The sequence below is a fragment of the Glycine soja genome, chromosome 9, assembly GCF_004193775.1.
Source record: "Glycine soja cultivar W05 chromosome 9, ASM419377v2, whole genome shotgun sequence".
Taxonomy (NCBI): domain Eukaryota; kingdom Viridiplantae; phylum Streptophyta; class Magnoliopsida; order Fabales; family Fabaceae; genus Glycine; species Glycine soja.
Window position 1 is genome coordinate 32,406,096 of NC_041010.1, and position 20,014 is coordinate 32,426,109.

The 20,014-nt window shown below is 32.1% G+C and overlaps 1 protein-coding gene across 1 annotated transcript; it reads right to left on the bottom strand.

Annotated features, from left to right (window-relative positions):
- Nucleotides 1–14,089: 14,089 nt before the first annotated feature.
- On the bottom strand, nt 14,090–17,867 carry LOC114425614 (cytokinin hydroxylase-like). The gene is made up of 4 exons (XM_028392553.1): nt 17,553–17,867; nt 17,055–17,284; nt 15,797–16,414; nt 14,090–14,670 (listed from the first exon to the last, which is right to left on the bottom strand). The coding sequence occupies exons 1-4, from the start codon at nt 17,824–17,826 to the stop codon at nt 14,245–14,247; spliced, it is 1,548 nt and encodes a 515-aa protein (XP_028248354.1). The 5' UTR covers nt 17,827–17,867; the 3' UTR covers nt 14,090–14,244.
- Between the last annotated feature and the right edge of the window lie 2,147 nt (nt 17,868–20,014).

The window sequence follows — 20,014 nt, forward strand, 5'->3', positions numbered from 1 at the left end:
CAAATTTAATTAACATTCACTTTTTAAAATTGTGTTTGATGTTGATGTTGGAAAATTAATTTTATATTATGCTACATAATAACATATTAAAAAACTGAATTGTCTTATAATTCAAAAATCGAATTTGATTTTTGCATACAAGTCAACTTCCTTTTTCATAATGTTTTTTAGCCACCAAACAAAACAAAAGGCTTGGGGTACATTGTGGCTCAATCTTCGTATATCATATTTTATAAAGAGCAGGTGATGTAAGCTCCATTGGAGCTTGTAGGCCTAGGATCTTCTTCATCAATGGATTTCTTTGCTTCTTGGAAGATGAATGACAGTGGAATGGAGAAGGAAGATAGAGAGGAGACGCCACTTCAAGGAGAAGATGAGTCTAGAAGAAGCTCACCACCATATGAGGCCATGGAAAAGAGCTTGGAAGAAGAAGGAGATGAATGAAGGGAGAGGAAGAGAAGAACATGAAATTTTGTGCTCTAAAAGAGCTCTGAAATCTGAAGTTTAATTTTCAAATGATCAAAGTTAAAAAAATGCACACACATGGCCTCTATTTATAGCCTAAGTGTCACACAAAATTGGAGGGAAAATTGAATTTCTATTCAAATTTTACTTGAATTTGAAATTGAATTTGTGGAGCCAAAATTTCACTAATTATGATTAGTGAATTTTAGCTATGGTTCAACCCACTAATCCAAGATCAAGTCCAAGATTCTCCACTATGTGTGCTTAGGTGTCATAAGGCATGTCAAGCATGAAGGACATGCACAAAATGTGACTATATGATGTGGCAATTGAGTGTAGCAAGCAAATTCTAACCTCCCCCTCTAAAATTTAATTGGATTGGGCTTCTCCCAATTCAATTAAATGTATTTACCAACACACACACAAAATATTCACTCGATGCATGTGAAATTACAAAACTACCCCTAATACAAAAACTAGTCTAGGTGCCCTAAAATACAAGGACTGAAAAATTTTACATTTCAAGGGTACCCTACCTACATTATGGAGCCCTAAATACAAGTCTCAAAAATAATGAAACGTTAATCTAATATTTACAAAGATAAGTGGGCTCGTACTTAGCTCATGGACCCGAAATCTACCCTAAGGCTCGTGAGAACCCTAGGGCCTTCTCTTGCATCTCTGGCCCAATTTACTTGAATTCTTCTATCCAATGCCCTTGCGGGGTAGGACTGCATCATTCCCTCCCCCTTGAAAAGGATTTGACCTCAAATCCCGAGGTTCTTGAAACTTTGGGCTTCTTTCCTCAACACCTGTAAAAAGAACAAAAACATACATATCAGTGGTGTTTGGGATGTTGAAGTAAGGTAAGGTCTGAAAACCCATTTCCTGGGCATCTTCCCATGAAGGAACATGGTTCCTCACAAACTCAATGAGTGGTGCTACAAGTATAGAAAAACATGGGACAAATCTTTTGTAAAAATTTATTAAGTTATGGAAGCCCCAAATTTTCCTTATACTTGGTGGAGTAGACAACTCAAGAATGACCTTTATTCTCTTAGAGTTCAAGGAAACCCCTTGATCACTATTTAAAAAATTAAGAAAAGTAATGCAATAAAACATACATTTTTCTGTATTTTCATGTTGATTATTCCTACCAAAAAGTATGACACACCTAAGGTATCCCACATGAGTACCTAAGTTTGTATTGAAACTAAAAATAAGAACAAACCTACCTAATGAGTCCCTATGTACACAAATCATAAAGATGTTGGGTGCACAAGTGATTTTACAAAAGTGGGTTGCACCACTCAAAACATTCATCATACCACCTATTTTAGGGATTTGGTGCCTAATAATACCTATTTTGGGCACCAACAAAGCACAAGGATTTAAGCTCTTGCAAACCAAACCTTCATCCAACAACTCCTTTACTTGAGGAATAAACTCAAGCCCAAGAGGTGTGGCAATGCTAACAAGTGTCTTTTTACAAAGGAGAAAATGTGGAGGTTGTCTAAGAGGGGAAATTTCTTTAATATTTTTCTTTATTTCAAAATGTCTTTCCTTCTTAGCTAACCTCTTGGAGGAGACACTTACCTCCTTACACTCCTCCTTAACCATTAAAGGTTGTCTTTTTTCTTGGGGGTAGATCTCTTCACAAGATTCTTCCCCTTTTGCTTCTTCACTTTTACTAGAGGAAGGTGAAGTAGTAGCTTCATCTTGGCTACTATAAATGTCTTGACCCCTCATAATCATGGTTTTCTTGGTGGGGCATTGAGAAGTAATATGTCCTCTTCCAAGACATTTAAAGCACTTCATGGAGCTAGTCTTCTCTTGCATACTAGCCTTAAGGGGTTGTTTTTCTATTGTCTTCCCCTTATCATCTTTGGGCTTAGAAGGTGTCACCCCTAAGATGCCTTGACCTTGGTATTTCTTTGGGTAAGAGTGAGAGCCATAAGATTTTGAAGTAGACTTCCTTTTAAGTTGTTGCTCTACCCTTATTTCCCAATCTAAGTTAGCCTCTACATTGTCCTTCCCGTGGAAGTATGGGAGGTTAATGTTAGCCTCTTGAGGCTTTCTTTCCTTTTCTCTCTTATGGGAGTGAGGTCTAAGATGTGACCTATGCCTTCCTTCATAATAGTCACGAAGTTCTTCACTTAGGCTCTTGCAAGAGTTATAACTACTATAGGAGGCATGTTTTTCTTTTCTTAACTCTTTTAGTATTTTCCTTCTTTCTTCTTCCCTTATTTTCTCTTTTTCATCTTGACTTATTTCTTCCACTCTTTTTTTTCCTTTTTCTTTTCTCTCTTGTTTTTCTTTCCACAACTTAAGGGATCTCAACTCATCGAATATCTTATACAAGGGGTCCTTAGGAGTAGAAACCTCACCATTAACACTAGATGAAGAATGAAGAGTCATGTTGGTTCCTAAGTTGTGGTTCTTTCTTGTTGGGGGTTTGAAAACAAAAGGTAAAAGAAAATATGGTTGAAACTAGCCAAAATAAACACTAAAAGAGGTGTTAAAGATAAGGTAAAAACTAACTAGTAAAAGACAAGCTATCTAGGCAGTTTGACAATGGAAGGTAAAGGAAATAAGCTATGAAAGTAAGCAAGAAATGTAAAGTAGGCGAATCCTAAGAGTGTTTGGATGACCACATTTAAGGTTCCCAACAAAACACTCACAATCCTAAGGGAAAATTGCCTAAAATTATTACACACAAATGGAAGTAGGGTGGCCTATTGGAGGCTCCCAACTTACTTCCAATGAAATGCCTTTTTGTTACAAAATTTGAAAGCAATGAAAGTAAGTAAATTGTCAATTACAAAATTACAAAAAGGTCCTCAATTTTGGTGGTTGTTCTCTATTTGGTGATTCACTCAATTTGGAGTGCTTCTTAGTCCAATAGCTCTTAAGGTGGTTTTCCCCTTGCTTCTTGACTCAAATTCTTCAAGGGATGGCACCAATCCTCCTTTCCAATTTCCTATATGGCAACTCACAAACAAGGAAATAAAGAGACAAACAATAACCAAAGACCAAAAAGATGAAAGGAAATCTAAACCAATGAAGTTTTAACAAGACAAATTTTCAAGGATTATTCAACAATTAAAGCAATGAAAAACACATAAAAGCAAGCTAGGACTCAAAGAGAAACCTAGAATGACTCTAGAGTAGAGTAGAAAAACCAAAATAAAAAGACTCAAGAAACCTCTAGTTTTGGAACTTTTTTTTTTCACAATAATTTTCAATTAAAATTTCAGAACTAGGATTGATATAAAATAGGCACCAATTATAGAACAAATTTTGAGCCAAAACAACAAGCACACTTCCCTTTCACTTTTTTTTCCTAGACACTGATTTTTCTGCTAACTTGTGTGATTTTTCTTATTTTTTTCCTTTTATCCAAATCGCTTGGTTCTTTTTTCATAATTTTGGTCCATATGTCTAGAAAATTCAGTAAAAAGTTCAGCTCAAAACACGTAGTGACCCATTCCCAGTAATTGATACAAGTTCATATGTTCAAGCTGCCAACACCAGCGATTTCAACCTAGAAATCAAGAGTAGTGTTTATGTTGCTTAAGGCTTAGATAGTTACAATTTGTGTTTGCTTATACTCAATTATATTGAATAACATAATTCAAGAGAGCTTAAGACTGATTTTGATTCACAAATCCAGCCACAACTCAGCACCACAACTCAACTTCATCATAGGCATCATGTAGGAAACTTAGAAAAACAACAAAAAAAAAAGAGTTCAACAACAAGATTACTTCTAGGAATTGATTTAGAACATGTTTTGAACTAAATAACATGCATGAATTAGACTCAAAATTCAAAAGATAGGCTAAGAATGACAAGAATACATGAACAAATGTATCTAGAATTCAATAAACAAAATAAAAATTCAACACAAACTTAGAACATAATGTGACAATTACTATGACTAAACATGACTCTGAGACAACATGGATTAAGTGATTTACACTTAGATTTTTGTGTTTTTTTTTCTAATCAATATTTTGGAAGAAAATTTAGATCTAAAGGTTCAGCAAAAGAATATTATGAAAGAAAAATGATAGAACCTAAAATCAACACAAAAACATGATTCAAAAGTAGATCAACAAAATTTGAACCATAGAAATGCAAGAACAAGTGTAGATCTAAGATTTAATCGGTTTATTTTTTTTTTAATCTACTCTAAACAGCACCAAACCACAAGACAATGGAGAATATACATGGAGAATAAGAATTAAAGAGAATTCACCGAACAAAAAGATAGAGGAAGCAAAAGAACATCACCTAGATGAAGATGCTCTTGATACCACATGGTGTAAGCTCCATTGGAGCTTGTAGGCCTAGGATCTTCTTCATTAATGGATTCCTTTGCTTCTTGGAAGATGAATTGCTGTGAAATGGAGAAGGAAGAGAGAAAGGAGACGCCACTTCAAGGAGAATATGAGTCTAGAAGAAGCTCACCACCATAGGAGGCCATGGATAAAAGCTTGGAGGAAGAAGGAGATGAATGAAGGGAGAGGAAGAGAATAGCACGAAATTTTGTACTCTAAAAGAGTTCTGAAATCTGAAGTTTAATTTTCAAATGATCAAAGTTGAAAAAATGCACATACATGACCTCTATTTATAGCCTAAGTGTCACACAAAATTGGAGGGAAATTTGAATTTCTATTCAAATTTTACTTGAATTTGAAATTGAATTTGTGGAGTCAAAATTTCACTAATTATGATTAGTAAATTTTAGCTATGATTCAGCCCACTAATCCAAGATCAAGTCCAAGATTCTCCACTATGTGTGCTTAGGTTTCATGAGGCATGTAAAGCATGAAGGACATGCACAAAGTGTGACTATATAATGTGGCAATGGGGTGTAACAAGTAAATTCTCACCTCCCCCTCTAAAATTTAATTGGATTGGGCTTCTCCCAATTCAATTAAATTTATTTACCAACACACACATCAAATATTCACTCAATGCATGTGAAATTACAAAACTACCCCTAATACAAAAATTAGTCTAGGTGCCCTAAAATACAAGAGCTGAAAAATTCTACATTTCAAGGGTACCCTACCTACATTTGTAGATGCAATTGCCTTTGGTGTTTTGATGATGATCATGATGATATGATGCAATTGATGCAAATGGGCTTTTCAAGATTAAATTCAAGACCATACTTCAAGATTACAAGTCACAACATCAAGATGATCACTAGTATATTAGGAAGGGAATTCCTAATTGAATTAGCAAAAGGTTTGGCCAAGTAATTTAAATTAAAAAAAGTGTTTTTCAAAGGATTTACTCTCTGGTAATCGATTACCAGAGGATGTAATCGATTACCAGTGGCCAAATATGTTTTATAACAGCTACTAAAATTTGAATTCAAAATTTTAGACTGTGTAATCAATTACACAATTTTGGTAATCGATTACCAGCAGTTAATAAACGTTTTAATTCAAATTTTAAAAGCTGTAATCGATTACACAATTTCTGTAATCGATTACCAGACAAGATTTTCAGAAAATATTTCTAAGAGTCACAACTTTTCAAAGGCTTTATTCATGGCCACCAATGATCTATATATATGTGACTTATAACACGAATTTGCTTAGAGTTTTTCAGAACAACAAGTGTTTATCCTCTCAAAGAGCAAAAATCATTTTATCCTCTTAAGAATTCCTTGGCCAATTCAATTGCAATTCATTAAGGAATTATTTGAGTGCTCAATCTGTAAAATCTATCTCTTTCTAGAGAGATTCATTCTTCTTCTTCTCCTCATTCTCTAAGGGATTAAGAGACCGTGGGTCTCTTGTTGTAAAGGAATTCTAAACACAAAGGAAGGATTGTCCTTGTGTGTTTAGAACTTGTAAAAGGAATTTACAAGATAGTGGAACTTTCAAGCGGGTTGCTTGGGGACTGGATGTAGGCACAAGGGTGTGGCCGAACCAGTATAAATCTGAGTTTGCACTTTTTCTTCCCTTAATCTCCTTTGTTTATTATTGCTTTATATTCATATTCAAATTGTTTTATTTGAATCAATATTTAAGAAATTCATTATTAAGGGAATTTATAACTTGAATAAAAAGTGAAATAGATTTTTAATTGGGGAAGTAGTTTGGAATATCTTAATTCAACCCCCCATTCTTAAGATATCTGAGGCCACTTGTCTAACAACATTATGAAGCCCTAAATACAAAGACCCAAAAATAATGAAACCTTAATCTAATATTTACAAAGATAAGTGAGTTCGTACTTAGCCCATGGACCCAAAATCTACCATAAGGCTCGTGAGAACCCTAAGACTTTCTCTTGCATCTCTGACCCAATCTACTTGGAGTCTTCTATCCAATGCCCTTGCGGGGTAGGATTGCATCAACAGGTGACTAGTTGAGAGACATATGGAGAATAACCCAATTTTAAAATTAATCATTATTTTTTTCATATTTTACACTTATCTTTGCAATCATGTTTATCTTCTTCCTATTTCTCTAATAGGAGGTTACATATTAAAAAAAATTATATTTAAGTCAAATATAGTTTCTATGTGTGTCAATTCTTTTTAAAAATATTTAATATAATTTTATATCTAAAATTAAAATTAAAATTTATCAGTAAAAATTGAAGACAATATTAAGAGATTTATAAAACTCGAACTAATACAATTAGCTAAATTGAACATTTATGTATGTTACTTTTTTTACTTATTTTTTTCCACCCAATAGTCTATACTCGATAGCTCCAAGAGGGCTTAAACACTCATTTAGGCATTTTCTTTTAATATTTTGTAAATGTTAAAAACTTGTCTTTTGTTTTTCTTCTACATTTCTTATTAAGTTTCTGTACAGACGGCACCTCAACTTTTCACGTGTCTTCTGAAGATATGATCTCTTCAAACCACAATTTTCAGTTAATGACAATTACTACTTTATTAGTTTAAATAATTTTTCTAATAAAAGAAATTAAGCTAGCTGGGTGCCTCTAATATCTAAAAGATGAAAGGAAATATCTTGGGTTACGTCATACTTATCTAATTTTTTTATTATATATATCCAGAAACACTTTCTATAATTTTTATCCAAATATACTTAAAATGAATAAAAATGAGATATAAAGAAAATAACTTTTATGTCAAATTAAGAATTATAATATTAATTTCAGATTAAATGATCAAAATAAAATTTACAAAATATATAGAGAACGTTTTGTTTTCATTTTTTTATTATTAATTAAAACTCTGTACATATATTAAAAAATTTAAAATGATTTTTTTTGTGCGGAGGATAATTAATGATGCAAGTTTTTTTAAAACATATTAATGAATAATGATGCAAGTTAAGACAACACTAATTCCAGTATAAGATTGAATAATGTATATTTTAAAAGGTTTACATTAATTGAATTATTGTGTGCTGCTGCATTTCAATAATCTTTTATTTGTTTAATAAAAGCTTCATCAAACAAACATGATTTTCTCTGGGTTCTGTTTCACGAGACATAAGAGATCCACGAGTTTCTCAGTGTTGAATGTGGTTTTACACGTACTTGTTTCCTTGGCTGTTACAGTTGCAGCTAGCTTTTCCCTCTGACTTCTATGTGTGCAGTGTGAACGCTATCCGTGGTCCGTGCGGCCCTCGGTTGACTAGTGCCCAAATTGTAGACAATTTTCTTTTTCTCTGCAATATAGAATAGATATAGATATAAAATACTATGAAAACCAACTAACAGTAAAAAAAATTATACAATTATTTAATCATATGTATAATAAATTTATTAATTTTTAAAATATTTAAAATAATAATTTATGATTAAATAATAATGTAAGATTATTATATCTGTGATTAAACATTCAACCCAAATATTATTATGTAAATTTTTACATTCTATTTAATTACAATTTTTTCTCTCTTTTTTATGAAAATTACAATCTTTTCTAAAGTATACAAAGTAAGATATAAACAATTTATTCTACAACGTTTATTCTACGACATTATTCTCACATATTTAATAATAATAAAACCTAAAAAGCAAATATATGAAACACCAGATTTTGTTCTTAGGTTTTGATGATTCGTTCCATGGTAAAAAAAGGAAACAACCATTTCAAAATTAACTTTCTAAGTTCTTACTATGTGCATCACGTCTTTGAAACACGATTAAAGAAGTTTTTTTATTTCCTGGGCCAGATCATGGTACTTCAATTGGCACTGTCTTAGATGTTGATTCTACTCATAGTTTGTGATTGCTGTTTGATTCTAAGAAATTTTACACAATAAGAATTTAATACAATTTTTTTTTGTTAAATAGATGTTCTTGTATTCATGTGAACGTAGTAATAAGACGTTATACATTTACGTCAATTCTTTATATTGTTAAAGAAGGTTTGAAACAGGGGTAGGGGTTCTTGATTTCTCTTCTTTTTGTTTTTTTACCCCAAATTTATAAGGATTACTTTAAGATAATTTTATATATTTTTACCTACACAGGACAACATCAATATGAAGCAAAAGAAAAAAAAAACATAATATCACGTACGTAGAATGTGCACCCTATAGTACGTATTGCAGTTTCCCTTTCACGCATCGACTATATTGCATTCGATCGGCATCTGAATAGATTACACCCAATTATCGTGGATTGGACTAATTAACAACATATTGGAATGACAGAACCTCATTTTGACCAGCGCACCTCAGTGACAGTGATTACCTGAAATAATATGGAGCTTTGAACAATGCTTCGTTTTTTTGTTTCGGCCGAATGGACATTTTTCCTTGCACATGCATGAAAGAAATTTACCAAAGAGGTTGAAGAAATTGAATAGCTATAATTAAGTTACTGGCCAGGACGAAAAGTTTATGTTAGTATGTTAATTAATAGGATGAGACCAATGCTGTATGGTCAATATACAAAAAGGGAATGATGAAGTTAATTGACTCCTAGGATTAGGTTTCTTTCCGACATCAACAACCACCACCAAGGAAAAAACAAAAACATGTGGGCTCTAAAGCTTGACAGTTATATATATATATATATATATATATATACACACTACCTAAGCAGTGGTGGATTTAGATTTTTTAGTGGGAACAAAAATTAATTTATAATATTTTTACAAAAAGTTACAAACTTTCTTAAAAATCATAATATCATGATAAAAAATATTAAAAATACTTAAATTTCTATAAATTATAATTGTTTTATGTATTTTCATACTTTAAAAATATCTTATAATTTCATTATATTTTTTTTATGAGTGTAATTTTTTTATTACTCATATACAAGTAAAGAAACAAACTTATGGAGACAAATGCCCTCACAACCTATATATAACATGGAATCGCCAGTGCACCTATATTTTTGAGCAAATATACTTATCGCACCCATCTTTGATACGATAATTAATCAATTCAAAGTCATTGTTCTGAACTAATTCTTTCATGATCGGTGGTACTGTTTCTCTCAAATGGTCGTAAGCGACGAGTATTTTTTAAAAATAAAGAAAATAAAAGTATCTAGAGAGATCACGTAAAAACATGAAATAAGAAATTGAGAGCTAAAATCATTGGTCATTTTTAGTACCACTTGGTGTCTCCATACAGAAATGTATTGGGCCTGTCTATTAAGTTTCACTTTTTATGCATATGATTAACAATTGAATCTTAACCATAACGTGCAGCATATTAATTGTTCGGATGCAGTTTGGCAAAAACCACCAGTGGGATTTCTTAAATGCAACATCGATGCTTCGATCTACAATGATCAATTTGGAGTTACAGCTATCATCAGAGATCATCTCAGTCAATTCATTTTAGCGAAAAGTGCTTGTTTCAATGGTTCGATGGATCACCCCGCAAGAAACAGAAGCAACAACTCTTTGAGGCCATCAACTAGATTTCGAGTTCGAATTTGCAAAATATGTTATCTTCGAATTTGACAGTAAATTGGTGGTGGATGGACTCAATTCCAGCAGCTTGAAGTACAATGAGTTTGGATCTTTATTAAGAAATTATAGTGTGAAACTCTCCTCATCTTATAGCTTTTCTGTAAAGTTTGTCCGATAGCAATTCAAATCGCTCATACATTAACTAGGGCGTCTAGATCTTTGGCTAGTCCTCATGTTTTTAATTACATCCCCTCATGTATTTTACTGTTATGAATGAAATAATGAGTTTATCTCTTAAAAAAACAAAGATGAATGTTATATGAAAAACTAAATCAATTCAAAACATGATGAAACAAAAAAAATTAAATAAAAGAAGTTAAAAAACTTCGTACCCCATTGCCCAGAGGCTCTTCGCTATGCGAAGGTATGGGGGAGGGATGTTTCCCTAGCCGTGCTGACGGTTAAATATACCAAGTAGGGGTGAGAATAGGTCAGATCAGGCTTTGAAAGGCTTGAGTCTAGCCTACGATGAATTTTTGAGGCCTGAGTCTAGCCTATGACCTATCAAAGATTTATTTTGGCTCGGCCTGACCTTTTCAAAAGCCTAGCCTGGCCTTATAGCCTTTTTAAAAGTCTTCTTCACATTTAAATATTTAATATCCCTTTGCTCTGGAGTAGGAACGTAATAGGAAAGTTAAAAGAAAAGGAAAGCCAATAAAAATAATGAGGAATATAAAGGGGTACATCACTCATACTTAAATTGTAATTAAAGTCTTACTTGATTATAAAAATAGAAGTTATGGAGCAGTAATGTGTAATCAAAGTCTGATAATTTAAAAAAAAAAATTAATTGTACCCAAAAAATATGTCAGTTCAGGCCAAGTTTTATGTAGGACAGGTCGTAGGCCCCTGTAGGCCGGCCTGACCTATTCCCACCCCTAATACCAAGCAATGATTTTCTTTAGGCAATTGATTCAAGAAAGAGATTTTGTTCCTTGGTTGGGTTCTTGATCTACTCCAAAGAGCTTCCAATAGTTGATAAATTGAAGTTTCTAGGTTAAACTCCTATGTGAAATTGCCGTAAAAAAAAGCAATAAACAGCAACGACTAAAAGCAATAAAGAAATTTATATGAATATGAGAAATAAGGCAACTAATTGCCAAAAAAAGACTGAGTTTTGTGTATTAATATATGTGTGTATGCTATAATGTGATAACTCTATTTATAATGATTAACGTTTACATTAGTTGGCACCTTATCAAAAAGCCCCTACAATCTAAAAAATCATGACTAATATTTCATTAATTGCTCCCTTACTCTTCAAGTTGTTTTTCATGTTTTCTAAGATGACCCACACATTATTTGAAACAACTTTTCTTAGTAATTTTATCCATTTACTCCATCTTAGCCATGTTAGCCACCTTAATAGGCTTCCTTGTGTGCTAACCGTATCCAATCGGTCATTGTTTCTCCAACGATTAACTTTTTAGGTATTAAACTAAATTAAAACATTAATAATTATGATTCGAAAGGAATACAAAATTAGAAGAGAGCTTTATTAAATACTAAATGAGACTTGCAAAAATTTGTATATTTTAACAAATTTCAGTTAATAATAATGTGTTTAAAATGGTGTGTTGCTAGACCACCGAATATGATGGATCTAATGGTGAGAGGTTGAGATAGATGCTTGAAAATTTATTCTCATTGTGGCCATTATAAAAATAAAAAAAAGTGTATCACACTAACCTTTCTCATGATATTAATTTCTCATTTGTAACCCCCGAAAAAAAATCTCATAATATTAAAACCTTCTCTCCGAGAGAACTAATTTATTGAATTAGTAAATCAGTGTATGAAAGCACGTAGGGCCAAATCTAGCAGATGATTGGTGAAGTTGAGGGACATGGGAAAGATAAACTTTTGAGGCTTTCGTTTGAGATCGAAAACAAGATCAACACATTAGGAATCAGAGGGACAAATTTTGTCTGAATCTGAAGACAGAAAGATTGCATGCGTTTGGTATTATATAGAGACACTATAGACATTATATATAGGATTGGAGATAGACAGGATTGCATTTTGTGGGTCCGAAATAACAACCTACAAAAGGAAATTATATTTGTGATTGAAGATGGCCAAAATCCATTTAGAATTGAAATTGTGCTAGAGTACATTGGGAAGCAATTATGGAATTGAAGACGTACTAGCCATATTTCATTTGGGTGAATTCGATCTGAGACTGAGTCAGTGCATGAAAAGACACAAAGCAATAAGGTAATTCTTGTAAAAACGGAGGGGAAACTAATGGAACCAATCTCCATATAAACATTGAAACCATAGTATGGATGCGCAATGGAACAAGTATTCAGACATCAAAAGTCACTAGCTAAGGAAAGATTCTGACAAAAATAATAAGACATAAAATATCATAATTTTCATAATATTTTTGGGTAAGAATTATATGTATTCTTTGTTAGAGACTACTCGTAGCTATATATTTATAATTTGAATTTGAAACCACTGATTAAATCGATATAAACTTATGTTCCACCAACTTATTGGTGCAATTTTCATAAACTCAACACAATGAAAATAGAAACTATACATATTAATAAGATAAATATCATAATTTTAATATTGTGTTTGAAATTATATGGGTTTAGCTAAAAACAAATCTTATTTGCAGCTTGTAGAAAATTAATGCAAGATGCTATGTAGTGAAATAAAATGATATGAAATTGAAAAATAAATTCATAAATAAGGAAAGATCACTAGATTACAAATAATTTTACCTATTATGCAACATTTTGTTTGCTCTATGCAACATAATTTATTACACAACTATACAAAATGTATAATTAAACATATAGTCGGTGGAGTGAAATTGAGTTTAAATTTCTTAATTAAACAAAGTGTCATATTTAAATCTTGTGACGAGAGACCTTACGTTACACCAATCAAATCACACGATTACCGGGGGAAAAAAGCTAACGAAATGTGAAAGCAAATTACTATCAATTTTTGTTTGTCTAAAATAGGAATTAATTAATAGTATTTACCCAGTTATTTTCTCTTTAGGTTCCATAATTGATAATTGCTCCCCAAATTAAAGAACAGGAAGTTGATGTTATTTGTATAAATGCCCCCTTGTCCTTTTAGGATCTACTTTGGTAATCATTAATTATTACAATCATTAAGTTTATTTTATTATCTTTTGCAAAATTTTCTTCGTAATAATAAAGACATTGAAAATGAATAGATCTAACTCTAGGCTGTGCCTCTAACGGCAATAGCCATTTTGATATATGGTGTCGAAGATAGCGCAACATTGTCAATATTACACTTATGGTTAGCCAAAATTATCCATCATGTGAATTAAGACTAACAATAGGTGAATTACACAGTTCCATTTGCTATATTCGCACTGAATGTTTTACATCTTTTGAAGTTAGATCTTGAAAAATGTGACAAAGACACCGAAGTTAGATCTTGAGAAATGGCTTCAAGTTCCACTCATCGCTAGCTAGCTTACTTATTTTGGATATGCAGATTGTCAAATTCAAAATCTTATATTAGAAAGTAGCAAGATTTTTATTATATATGAGACAACCCATGTGTGAAATTAAGAAAGTCGATCCAAAAGACCATAGGCAGTTTTATTACATTAGAATCGTACATGAATAATCCTAGAACAAGCAAGACTAGATTATACAAAAATACTTGTATATATGATTATTAGGTGAATCCAGTATCTCCTAATTCTTTGAAATACTAAATTTTTTTAAGATGCTTTATTTTAACAGATGTTATTTCATACACACATACGCGGTTCTTGAGAACTTACTCCGTAAATACATACTTAAAAAAAATGCAAAAGACTTATACAACTAAAGGGGTTGAACTATGAGAAGAAGTCCATAAGTGGGCCTAAGGGATAGCATGATAGAGGGTGCATGGTTATAACCTGGTGAAACTTTGAAACTAAACCTAGAGAGGAGTAGGGTTAGAACTATCTTATACTCCATAAAGCTCAAGTTCCTACCAACACACATTCTCCCTCCAAAACCAAAAGGCAAGTACCCCATTTTGTGGTTACATCCACCATTGACATCATTCATGAACCTCTCTGGTCTAAACTCGTTGACATCTTTTCCCCACAATGCCGGGTCATGATGCATGGCCACAACATCGATCCACATGTTGGTCCCATTAGGCACTGTTAAGTTATCAACTTGAATGTCTTCTCTTGCTTGCCTTTGAACATTTGGTGCCGTTGGGTAGAGTCTTAGAACTTCATTCATCACCCACTTCATCTGCATGGCACACGAGCTCACGTTAATTTTTATTATATTTAGAAGTAATTAATATATTTTGCAATATTAAAAATTTTCCTTGATTTTACTATTTAATTATAGTCTCATGCTTCTCTTTTGTACTTTTTCTCGTGTTTATATTTAGTCGGCTATCAAAATTTAATGGGAGCTTTGGTTGCTCTTCGCGCTATAATAATGCAAATTAAAGGAATAAAAGGAAATAAAGAAGATTCAAAGTCAAATCATTGACCAAGTGCATGCCATGTGTAATGTGATATTTTGTTGCATGCTACATACTCATTCGTACAGCTATAAATTGGTGCGGGTTTAGTGTCGAAGCATGGCATGCACAACAGAACACGGATTTTACACAAACTTCAAATATTTAATTTGTATTGTGGGCCACCAATTTTTTTAATGATATATTTGAATTATTGTTTATCTTGAGCGACCGATATACCCTACCTCAGAATCTTAGATATGAACATTGACCAAGTAGTTAATGTGGTTAAACTAATGACCAAAACACGTACCCAATGTAAATGGTAAAACACAAATTCAAATTCTATAGCTATTAATTTATTGTAATTTTTGTTGAGCAATTTTGAAATAACATATCATTTTATTTTTCTTTTGCTTGTGTTTGAATTTATTTTCATATTTAATATAATAATTAACCTCTAATACATGATTTTGAATTTGACGATCTCAGCCTTGCCGTTAATATTTAAAATATAGTCGTACAAACAGTTGTATGAATTCTGGTAATTACATGTCTCAAATATATATATGTGGTCAATAACGGTACATAGTCAAGGTGAGAATCCATATTAAGTCAATCAGACCCTTCTCATTCTCTGCATGCATAGGTCAGCTAACTTAAGGACATATAATTTATCGCAGTCTAAATAAACTTATAAACCAGTGGCATAGTATAGTATAATTTTGGTGGTCAAAGATCATATAGATGTGATAGAAATTTTGCCAAGATATGATATTTTAAAATGCAAAACAAATTTAACCAAATTAACAAACGCATATATACTTCCCTCCCATTAATTATGAACATAACGCGTTTAATTATGATCTATATGCATATGATTAAATGAGATTAAGTTTGTGTTACCTTTCTAAGCCCCGCAAGCGTGTTGATATCAAGTTCTTTATCACCGACCACTTCTCTTATCTCATCTCTTAACTGGATTTGCCAATCTTCATGCATAGCTAGAAGAAACAACGTCCATGAGATAGCCAATGCCGTTGTTTCATGGCCAGCAAAGAAGAAAGTCTTGCACTCATCCAACAAGTCTCTAGTGGTGAATGTCTTCCCTAACTTGCCATCATCTTGATGATTATTGTTTCCTTGCAACAACAATCCCAACAAGTCTTCTTGAGTTTGCCTTTTGATTGATTTCATACGAGATGTTATGACGGATAACAATAGCTTGTCAATCTCTTTCCCAAGCTTCTTGGCCTCTAGGGTTTTCTTGACGTTGAAACACTTGCCAAATGGAACACCTACATATCTTGTTGTCTTAAAAAGTGTCATTTGTAGGGCACGTAGTTTTTCAGACACTTCCTTTGCATTTTTTCCCTTCATGCCAAAGCTTGTTTTTGCAATGATTTCTCCGGCCGTTTCTACAACCTCTCTTTCGACATCGATTTTGGGGTTGCCGGAGTTGATTTGTGCAATCCACCTATCTATCATTTGATTTGTAGACTCTGTCATCATGCTTGCCATTGCCTATATCATGTTACACAATAAAATCATACGTAAGTGTTAGAAGAATAAAAACATAATTTTAATATTTTTTCTTGTCAATTGGTGACACTCATGATAACATCACAAAACAAATTTGTCCTTTGAATTTTTAATTGAATGAAAGAAGGAAATTTTGTGATGAACTCTCAAATGGAATTTGTTTGGTGTGGGCTAGTCGTAGTAGGTTCCTACAATGTGCTGTTACTTAAGTGGCTTTTATTATTTAACTTTTTTGTGGCAAAGGGGTCTTCAAGTTAAACAACGAATTAGGTAGTATTTCTATATTTAGAATGTAAAACATGAAGATCGTATCAAGGACAAATATTTAAAATTGTATACAAACATTTCAAACCTCACCATGATGCCGTGTCGACAATTTTCGTAGGATGCCACAATGGTCTAAATTGATTGTTGAAAATTGAAGTCATGCAACGATTGCAAGTTGAAACTAGGACTTAATTAGCATGATTAATTATGTTCTCTAGGTTAGTAGTATACATATATATATATATATATATATATATATATATATATATATATATATATATATAGAGAGAGAGAGAGAGAGAGAGAGAGAGAGATAGATAGATAGATAGATAGAGAGAGCGAGAGAGAGGTGAACCTTCAAATTAAGAGGAGAAAATGCTGGTGCTATAACATGTCGGTGACTAACCCATTCATTGCCTTCAACCATAACCAAACCATTTCCAAACATAGGATCTCTATCGTGTCTAAACACTCTAGGTTTTCCCCATCTCTTGGCCAAGACCTCAGTGGACATTTTTTTCAAGAATTCTGGATCTGCAATGTACAAAAACGGTTCTGTACCAAGCCAATAGATAAACACCTTCCCTGTAGGGGAAAAAATAAAGAAAAAGAAAAATAAGTCATACATACTCACATGTATACATACAAAGTACGTGCATGTGTGCGCGCACATATATAAATAAACTTATTATAGTCCTAACTCAACATTAAACTTTAGGCAAGAATTGCTCCAAGTCTTGTAGGTATTCTTAGTTAAGGTGGGACATTTTTAAAGCAAATAATTCTTTTTTTCTTTTACATACTAGAAATTAATTTACGTTATGTATGTTATGGAAAATAAGCATAAACATACCGTGAGAGTTTTGCCAGCGAGAAAAATAGGGGAAGACAGTGGAGTGTATATCATGGGTGAGATTAGAGGACCCTAATGAAGAACTCAGGCTATTCTTCTTTTTCATCTCTTGAATGTTTCCAAGAGGAAAACTTGGGAGTGGCCCTCCAAACCCACATCTTTTAAGCTTAAGATGGTTCAGGATTGGTGAAACCCACCAAGAAAACGTTAGTTTCAAGAGCAAAAGAAGAGGTAAAATAGAAAAGATGAAGGCAACTGCTGATGAGAACTCCATGATCTCTTTATCACAGTTTTTGGTTGTTATCTCTTTTAAGGTTTCAGAATTTAAGCTGTTAATAAGTGCTAATAGCTCAAATTCTATGTGTTGGATATGCAAAAGCAAGGTGCAAAATGGAGGTATTTATAGAGTGAGATGGTTGGGTAGCAGAAGCAAAAAATGCGTGGCTTTTGAGTCTTGACCAATGAAGAAGACCAAAGCTATGTTTGAACATTTTCTTTCTAAGGTTGCTCGCTCGGCTAGTCCTTTTAGACTGATATTGTGTTTCTCACTCTTTGTCCCTTTCTAGACGCATCTAATTTGGTCGGAGTACGAAATATATTGGAATAATGAAATTTCATTTCCCTAAAATACTATTTCATTTCCAAGGCTTAAATATATAACTTTTTTTATTAATATAGAGTTGTTTTCATTTTAGTTTTTATTTTAAGATTGTTTTCTTGTTTTTGTTTTTGCTACAGAAAAAAATTATAATTTTTTTCTTGAGTTTAGTTCCTAATATTACTGTTTCAATTCTTGCAAAATTATAAACTTTGGATATAACTCTTTTTTATATTGGAATAATTTATTTTAATTTTATTATTTAAGAAATATTAAAAAAAATTTCCAATCCTTAATCACATTATCATCAATTAACAAGAATAAGAACCAAACTGAAACCAAAATATTTTTTTACACCGAAACAGAAAATTAATTAAAAAGACAAACATAAATAGTTCTGTATCAAAACAAATAAAATATTATTTAAGTCTTAAATTAAATTTATACCATACTCAAATAAAGGACTGAGATCACCTGACTCGTTTTAAATTTATTCATCTTTTAAGAGAAAAATATTAAAATATAAATTTCTGAATAATAAATATTTAAAATATTATTCATTTATTCATGTTAAATTGTAATATCAAATAGTAGGATTGTGTATGGTTCAATTTTTTTTAAATCAAACCAAACTGAACAGTTATAATAAAAAAATGCACAACTCTACTATTTCATCTATCTATATGTGTAAGTGTGAGAAAATTGGTCTAAGATGGTTATAAATCGATTTTTCAATAATAAAAAAAATGTTCAACACTTTGAAAACCAATTGAAAAAAAATACAAACCAAACTAAGTTTAAAAACCGGTCCATCAAAACAATTTTTTTTAAAAAATAAAAACTAAATCAAACACAATCCTATTATGAAATTTATCTATTTGTATGTGTGTGCACACACATGTGTAAGAGAAAGAGAGTTATTTTTATGCGTGTGAAATGAGTAAATTTAAGCCATAAAACAATACATTGATAATCAAAATTAAAAGTTTCTAAAATCATATGATGAATTAAAAAAAAGTTACACCATTTTGTTTTAAATTTATGTAACTTATGTGTTCAACATGAATGTTAAGAAAAATAATTATTTAATTCCATTACTCACATAAAATAAACCCCCTTGTTATGAACATATATGGTAGTCCAATGCTGTGCAATTTGGAGTGTTGAATTCCACATAAAGGCTGCACTCTAGTAATAGAACAATATCATTTTACACACAAACAAGTTGCCTCAACCTAAAAAAGGTAAGACCGATCATAAAATATTCGCCCATTCCTATTGTCCAAACTAAGACTATATTAATATCACATTTTTTGTTAGCATATAATTCTTTTACCACTCTTTGTGTTAAAGAATATCGAAATGAACGTTTAGATATGAGCTTGACATGAAAATTGGTTTGGAATAAAGACAGTTTTAAGATACACCATCCTTACATGTGGTGTATGGTATATAATTTTTATTCACCATTAGATTCATCTAATCTCACCTTTCTTATCCTACATCTTCAATACTAGATTCCTCCTCCCTCCCCATATTTATTTCACCCGCCGCCACCAGAAGTGATTTTTGGCGACCACCTTGTCCCCACCCACCATCGTCATTCCCCTCTTGGGATGACCTATCACCACAAGTCATTGTGAGTCCCTGTCAAAGGTGATTTCTAACAATGGTGTTTTATTTTTGTATTTTTCTTCTTCTTCTTTTCTTTCCCGCCCCATATTTGCTCCATAATTTGTCACCACATGCAATTTTCTGGTGGTGACCCTTCTCTCTATGAAACATGAGGACATCTTATAGTATTCGGTTAAGGTGTTCTCATGTTTTATAAAAAAACATTATTATTAATTGGAAATCATCTTCA

Bases quoted from the DNA above. Each gene is read 5' to 3' on its own strand.
- LOC114425614 (XM_028392553.1), bottom strand. From the start codon at position 17,826: ATGGAGTTCTCATCAGCAGTTGCCTTCATCTTTTCTATTTTACCTCTT. The intron at 17,285-17,552 runs GTATGTTTATGC...TTTCCCCTACAG, and splicing joins TCGCTGGCAAAACTCTCACG to GGAAGGTGTTTATCTATTGG. The intron at 14,671-15,796 runs GTAACACAAACT...TGTGCCATGCAG, and splicing joins CGCTTGCGGGGCTTAGAAAG to ATGAAGTGGGTGATGAATGA.